Source organism: Poecilia latipinna, unplaced genomic scaffold (genome assembly GCF_001443285.1).
Source record: "Poecilia latipinna isolate Pla-1442-1.1 unplaced genomic scaffold, P_latipinna-1.0 Scaffold3761, whole genome shotgun sequence".
NCBI lineage: Eukaryota > Metazoa > Chordata > Actinopteri > Cyprinodontiformes > Poeciliidae > Poecilia > Poecilia latipinna.
The window spans coordinates 18,166-26,316 of NW_015116377.1; the positions used below are offsets into that span (position 1 = coordinate 18,166).

General features: G+C 38.5%; 1 protein-coding gene across 3 annotated transcripts in view; it reads right to left on the reverse strand.

Moving 5' to 3' along the window:
• Positions 1-543: 543 nt before the first annotated feature.
• dnajc24 (DnaJ (Hsp40) homolog, subfamily C, member 24) overlaps positions 544-8,151 on the reverse strand; it is an 18,288-nt gene continuing 10,680 nt past the window's right edge. For all 3 annotated transcript variants that reach the window (XM_015024683.1, XM_015024681.1, XM_015024682.1), the window contains 3 exons: positions 7,724-7,853; positions 2,350-2,418; positions 544-776 (listed from right to left, as the gene is read on the reverse strand). In XM_015024683.1, the coding sequence (XP_014880169.1) occupies positions 562-776; positions 2,350-2,418; positions 7,724-7,853 (414 nt within the window). In that variant the 3' untranslated portion in view covers positions 544-561. The remainder of the gene's footprint in view (positions 777-2,349; positions 2,419-7,723; positions 7,854-8,151) is intronic.

The window sequence follows — 8,151 nt, forward strand, 5'->3', positions numbered from 1 at the left end:
TGCTCATACTTTCACACACACAGAGTTAATATTCCTTCATTAAAACTATTTCCTGCTTCTTTTTCTTTGTTTTATGTGTTCTTTTTTCATTCATATAATGTACCACACCATGTATTTTGTACTTTAATGTAAAATAAAATAAAAAAGTAATAAATTCTTAAATGTGAAGGCAGACACAAACTTATTTACAAACCTCTGTCAGTCTTTGGTTTATTTTGTGCATTTGTCTGCCAAGTGTTAGGTTTGCTAAGTAGCATCATGGCTGCTAATGGCAAGTCTGTACATGTAGCACGCTCCTCGGAGGGAGAAGCAGGTCGCAGGTAGACTCCTGTGGGGTTCCTAACTGCTGCTGAGTGTCTGACTGCTCCTGATAACATTACTAAAACCCCTGGCAGGAGTTAGCTATGACTGAAACCCTGACACCAGTTGAAGACACTTCACCTTTGTGTTGACCGGTAGGAAAGGTGTATCCTCACACCAACAGAGTGCAAGTTGTGCCAATGTGCTCAAGAACAAGGTAACCATTTAATTAGGACTCATATGCTGCATTTAAAAAAATATTTATTTTGACATTTGCATCTTTTTATTTAGCGACCAAGTGACATAAATAGTGAGTGAGCAGGTATCGCAGCAGACGAGCACGCCACTCTGCTCTCCTTGGTGCATTTCCTGCTCATTAAGCTCCTGCAGCCTCCTCTGTGTCTCCTCCTCCACCTCCTCCTTTGAGACGCTGAATGTTCCTCCACACCGGCAGCTGTAGCTGCATTCACACTCATCTAAAACAACAACGCAAAAGATCAGTGACGACAACTGCTAACAACTGATTCACAAATGAAATTTAACTGATTATAGATTATAAAAACTGGACCAGAATATCAGAGGTCCTGAACAATTCATACAGTTCAGAACTGAACTGAAAATTTTTAATTTTCATGGAATATTAAACAATTACTACAGATGTGGTATTACATGACTTTATGTAGTGGACCAATGGAACTTTGTCTGCACACAAAAACACCCAAACACCCACTCCCACAATACTCTGCAAAATGCTAACTTTTAAATACCGTACTCAACTTATTAAGTCACCTAAACCTGATAAGTTAAATACAAATAGAATCAAGACATTTGTCAGGTTATCAAAATTAATCAGCCAACCAGTGTGTGCAGAACCTGAGCTCATACCTCCATGCTATGTGACGCCTAATTTAAGAAGTGGATGTGAATCTTAGTAGGGTGGTGTGTTTCTCCACCTGTCAGGTGAGACACTGGAGTTCAAACCCCAGCAGGTCAGATTGATTTTTCTCTTATTTATGTTATTGATATCAGGCACAAATTTCTTAGTTTTAGACAAGTTTTATTTTATAACGGAGCTTTTTAGGCAAGAGTCCTCCCACTGTCAGACTGTAGGTGACTGTGACTTGAACATTTCGGCTCACTGTGACAAATGTGGGTGTCCTTGCTGCACAGTTTAGGTCCATAAACCCACAGAACCACAAGACTAATAACAGAAGAACTCAACAGTATTGCAGGTATCAGTGAAAACAAAAATGTAGTTTGTATCACATTTTGACACATAATTCATACATATGCTTTTGGGTGTACAGTAGATATTGATATTTTGCCCAAAAAAGGACTGTCCTTTTTTGGAAGTTAAATAAGTGTAGTGTTAAGAATATTGCTAATTCTCTGCTAAATCAAACTCTTGCTTATTCTGCAGCAGTAACAGTATTGCTGGACTTTTGTTTTTGTATTTTTTGTTTCATATGTTTTGATATTTTCCTATGCATCATTAAAATTTCCAACTCTATTGGCAAGAAATACGGACTTTCAGGCTTCTTTATTTCTCCCGTTGCCATGGTGAATTGTGGTCATTTGTGTTCCTTTGATGAGGGATTCTAATACACTCGCACTCATACTTAGGTCAGGGGTAACTTGATTCAGAATTGAGTTCCCCTGTTGATATCTCCTGTTCTGAAACTGAAAACCCTGGGTATGACAGAGCTGGGCAGGTTTATTCAGAGTATCTGCCTTCTGCTCAGAGTTTGTTAACCCTCCCTGCCTTTTTAAATGGGACTTTGAAGTAATCAGAATCAAATCCTGATCCTCCCAACTGAGTGTTTAAGCTGTCATCAAGACCAGGCGATGTTTCTCCAATCCAATCATTTTTGGATGTAAAATTTCACATAATTTTTTTTTTTTTAAGTCTTTCCTGAACAGAGTTCATTTCACATTTACATGTGAATCAGCTCATAATACAGTCAGGGAGAGATTCCACTGTTCAAGCAGAAACACATGAATAAATATGTCCAACTTGCTAGAGAAGGTTTTAACGTAACGTGTCATTACCTGTCTCCCATGTCATGTCCTCTAGGTCGACGGTAGAATCTACTGTCCAGTCCTGTTTCAGTTCCTGTGCTGCAGAAGGATCACAGCATGACTTTAGTGTTGAAACAGTAGTAGAACTAACAGATACACACACATCATCACACACACACACCAGGCATCAGCAGTTAGATGAGACCAAACCGAACAATGAAAATGGCCAGTGTCAGTGGATGGGTGTTCCAGCATCAAAGAGGCCAATAGTGTATTACCAAGGCAACAAGCTAGAAGCTAAAGAAGCAGCAGGAAAATTTTACAGCGGACCGGTGGTTAACATCTTCCCTGCAGCAGTAGCACAAGTAGAAATCCAGATCATTTAGTCCTAACAAACTTGACACAAAATCCATTCTGAAAAGTAGCTGTGATTTATGCCAGAGGTACTTAATGAGCTCAATCTGAACCTCATCCCTTTTAAATTTGGTGTTTATTTACACAGACGCCGGTGGTTAACATGTAGAACAGGTTTGGTTATAGCAACAGTCTGACAAAGAAAAATAGGTTTAAGAGACTTCCTTAAACAGAAACCTTTTAAATGACTTTGAATTGATCAGCTTAATGCAGCGGTTGCTCCCCAGCATCACCCGCTGCTGCCCAGCCAGCTGGGCTTTTCTACAGACCTCCTAATGCTCAGTCAGGCTAGATGGGCTGAGACATGCTTAGTTTAGATATTCAACTGGATTCAAGTCTGGGTTTTGACTAGACCACATTTAGAGGTTCACTCTCAACTTGCTGCTTTCTTCTCACCCTCTGTTCAGTCAGCCAGTTCCTGCAACAGAAAACCACTACCAGAGCATGATGCTGCCAACACGAGGCTTCAGAGTACCAATGCTGGAGTCCAGGGGCCTCATGCATAAAAGACTGCGCAGTTTTCACACTAAAACTTGGCGTAATGAAAAATTTAGAAAAGTGCAGCGCACAAAAAAAATCAGATGCATAAAGCCGTGCGCACGCACGTAGCCGCGCACCTTTCCTTTATAAATCCTAATTTGCGGGAAATAGAGCGCAGCTGCTGGTCCGCTCTGTCGCTACCTACTAATACATATGTAAATTAGTATAAATACCCGGAAGTCTGCCACCACATGCAGCAATAACCATGGCAACGTCATTGTTTGAAGCAGTTTAAGTATTTATAATAATATTAATTATATATTTTATTTAAAAGGTGCTTTAAGGGCACATAATGTCACCTCACAAAATAAAAATATATTTTGAAGAAAAAAAAATACAAATGAAAAAAAATACAAAAAGAGATTGTGCAAATGCCTTTTTGAACAGCAAAACGTTCAGCCAGGATTTAAAGACAGACATAGAGTCAGACAGTCCTTTGAGTGGGTAAAGTGGACATTTATTCGAAATAGCAGAATCATGTGCATAAGTTGTACATTAGAGATGCTTTATAGAGAAAAGAGATGCTTTATGTCCATAAGGCGCATTCACAATGCGGCCGGCTCGACTGAAGGATGACTGCAGCTGGACCGGTACCGGTACCGCACGGCTCATTCTTTAGGTTTTGCTCAGACCAATCATCCTGGAGCTCTGAGCAAAACCTAAAGGAGTCGCGTGGTAACGCTCATAAACCATCATCATCATTTCCCAGCAGATCAATATGATCTTTGATCAATCGCTCCCTCTGAATCCTTCTATTGGCAATTTGGCCATTTTCTCCATCAGAGCCAAAGCGCTCCACAATTATGCGGCTCACCTCTGCGCAGCTACTTGTATACATGTGATTGCATACATACCTTGATCACCTTAAAAATAATCAAACCTGTTGATTATTTTTAATCAGCAGCAGGTTTGGGTTAATCTGCTGATCCAACCCTGTTTTCTTTTCTTAGTGACAGTGAAATGAGCCCATAGATGCATTCCATGCTCTTCAGCTCACAGACCAATGCGCCACATCTTAAATGAGACAAAAACTGAGGAAAAGTACTATTTACATTCGAGCAAGGCTTTCACATACTTTTATTTTTATTTTCTGTACAGTTACTGTACTGTTCAGTTAGCTTATTATCTGAGGATAAATGCGGCTCAGTTTTTACATTTAAACAATAAAATATTAAAATCATGAAAAACATCGAGTTTGATGGTTCTTGTCCAAATAACACTGAATGTCGTCAGATTTCAGTGTATTTAGGTGAGTTTTGACGGTTTGTGGTTTGAAATTGTCCACAGAAAAAGTTTGTGTGGCTGCCACACATTTTCACACCAGCAAAAATGTGTGGGTATATTTACACAAACTTTGACGCAAAGTAAATTTTTATACATGCAAACTTGTGCGTAAAATATGGCGCCACACATTTTTTTGTGCGCACGCACACTTTATGCATGAGGCCCCTGGTGATTTTTGTCCAGGTTTGATGCTTGAAGTCCAGGTCAAACCGGAGGCTTTAGTTTTTCTGGTCTGTTTTTGCAATAAATAAACATTTCATGTCATGTCCAATCAACCAGATTTGTAACAACTGGACTTAAATTAGGTTGGAGAAGCAGCTGAAGGACGGTCAGTGTTCTACCAAAGGGCAAGGGACATTTATGAATGTGACTTCTTTATTTTCTGAGAAATGTGTTAAAAACTTGAAAAATTTTCCCTTTATCATTGTGAAGTTTTGTGAGAAGAATATTCAGGGGGAAAAAAAATCTGTAATCAGTTTTAAAATAAAGCTCTACCATAAACTGGTAAAAATGTTAAATGCTGTCTATTAAATTCTTGATGCACTGTACTTGTATAACCAGAAAGATGGCCAACATTAAGAGACGGCTGGACAGATTGAAAATAAAAATGGACAGGTGAAAAGACAGCTCTTCACACATTTTTACAACAATTCACTGTTGAGAACAGGGTGATTATCAAGCTGAACCTTTGGATGGTGATAAATACTTTGAAGCACTAATAATTAGTGCTAAATTTGGTGTAGGTCTTAATTAGTGTTGCACTAAGTGAAGAAAAATGGCTGCTAATCTAGTGATAATTTGCACTAGAACCAATGATGAGGGGCAGCAGTAGTGAGATTATTAGCACTGTTGAGTCTCACCAGGAAAGTCCCTGGTTTGGTTTGGGGGTTGGGAGGTGTTGGAAGGACTCTGGGGGCATTTGTTTACTGTAAAATATTAAGACTCAATTTTTCAAACTCCTTAAATGAAAATATATGACCTATCATCATCCCAACAATAAAAATCTCATTGTATAATTTTTCAAACAAATAATTAGCATTTTATTACCTGAAATAAGTATTTGATCATCTACCAAAGAATTTTATCTCTAACAGACCTGATATCCTCTGTCTGTTTGAACTTGTTAGCTTAATAAGAGACACCAGTCCACACACTCAATCAGACTCCAACTTCTCCACCATGGGGAAGAAGTTGGAGTCTAAGGACAACAGGGAGAGAACTAAAGACAAGGCTGGACAGGCTGACAGGTGAACAGGCAAACAGCTTGGTGAGAAGGTAACAGCTGTTGGAGGAAATATTAGAAAATGGAAGAAACTCCAGATGACGGTTAGTCTCCCTCAGATGGGGGCTCCAGGTAAGATTTCACTTTGTGGGGCATGGAGGTGGAAGCATCATGCTTTGGGGTGCTTGCCTACTAAGGACACAGAATGACTGCATCGTCTATAGGACAGACTGGACAGGGTCATGTACTGTAGGACTGAGGCCTTGAACATGGGTCATGGCTGAGTCTTCTGCCCGACGATGACCTGCTGGATTTCCTTAGAAACATTTGAAACTCATTTAATTAATTAGTTGATAACTAGGATCAATTGGAATGTATGTACGATTGAATTAAAATATTTTTTTGTAGCGGTTTAAGATGACATTTGTTGTGAATTGGTGCTATATAAATAAATTGAATTAAATTGTTTGACGCGAGAGTCAAAGTCTCAACCATGTTCACAGAGTGTGAATGTTATGACGTCATCAACGTGTGAATCTGTTCAGACGTCATCTATAAAAACTAGAGAGGCAGTGACCTTTAAAAATGACACACTGTTCTGAGAAACTCCAGTCAGATTTTTGCTTTTGAATGTTTAAAATAAATAATTTGTTACTTACTGGCTTATAGGAGAACAAAGTGAGATCTTTTTGGATATGAAATTATGAAAATATTTATTCTCAGCAATATTTATAGTTTTTTGACAAAAGAAAAACATGAAAATGAGATTTCCTGATTTTCTATTTGTATTAAATTTACGAAATACTCAAACATTTTCCATATTGTCAAAATGGGGTACTTGTGTGTGCAACGGAGGAAAGATTATTTAATACACACAATGTAGAAAACCTGAGGCGCTGTGAATACTTTGTAGATGCTCTGCAGATACTTAAAATCTTGACAGATTTGAAAGATGGCAATAATACATTTGAAGTTTAGTGCTGTTGATAAAACCACTGGATAGTAACTGATTTAACTTGACATGAATTTATTTACACCACAAACATGAATTATTTTAAGATTTTTCAACTAGTTTCTGCCTCAAAAATATTAAAGAAAACACTAAAAGAAAGAAGGAAAGGGAACTTGTTTGGTCACTGGGTGGATTCCAGTTGGAACAATCTCCTTTTAGCAGGAAAGCACAGTTAAATAAAATCAGTAAAACCAGAGGACTAGAGAAGTGGATCAATAAAATTGATCCACTTCTCTGGTTGGAGAAGTGGATCTCCAACCAGAGAGAACCACAGCTTATGCCTTATTCTAGCAAATCTGGGAAAGATCTGCTAGCTGAGATCAAACATCTGATCAAGACCTCAAGAAGACAGTTGAGAGCAGGAAGCAGAGCAGTTGAAGCACCATTCACTCATCTGATCAACAGATATGTGAACAGGACATGCTGGAGGAATACACAGTCAGTTTTACCTAATAAACCACAAGTTTACATACACTGAATAAGAAGACACATCCACATTTATTTCCTCAGTGTCTGCAGTTACAGTGGCTGCAGAAAGTATTCAAACCCTTTAAAAGTTTCACTCTTTGTTTCATTGCAGCCATTCAATGAAACAAAAAAAGTTATTTCTCATGAATGTACCATGAGAAAGAAACAATATTGTTAGGTTAGCTTGGAAAATGACTTGCAATATAATTTTTAAAATATTTCCTGCAACATGCCAACAAGCATAGAGAAAGGCTGCTTAGCTAAATATGAACCCACTGATTTGAAAAGACAGCCCCAATAGGGGCTTAAGCAGAGCAATGCTACAATATTGCAACACAGCCAAATATGAAAATATTGAATATTCAAAAGCAGCTGTCTATCTCTAATCAGAATGAGATGTGGCTGATGTGTCTCTAGAAAAACGCTGAAGTAACAACAATATGAAATGAAATGGTCACCCTCACCTCTCCTCTGCAGGTCATATTCTCTTCTTGTGGTTTGGTCACCAAGAATCTTCCAGGCTGCATCAACTTCAAGAAATGTTTTCACACTAGACTCTGCAGAGTTTTCACCTCCAAGACGGTCTGGATGGTACTACACACACACACACACACACACACACACTAGTATTTAAACCCTCAAAGATATTGTTACAAATTTCTGTAACTTTGGTGAGGGAATAAGAAGGAGTAGGTGGGGATATGAACTCAGATATCATGTCAACAAAATATCAGGATTAACAGTTAGATTTCAGGGTTTCCCCCAGAAAACTTGCTAAGCCCGGTGGTCAGGGTGCCGAGGTGGTCCACCGGAGGTCCACCGTGTTTTTGTATTAAAAGATGTTAAGGTGACAGGAAATTTAAAAATATCACTTGATAATTATGTGTTACAG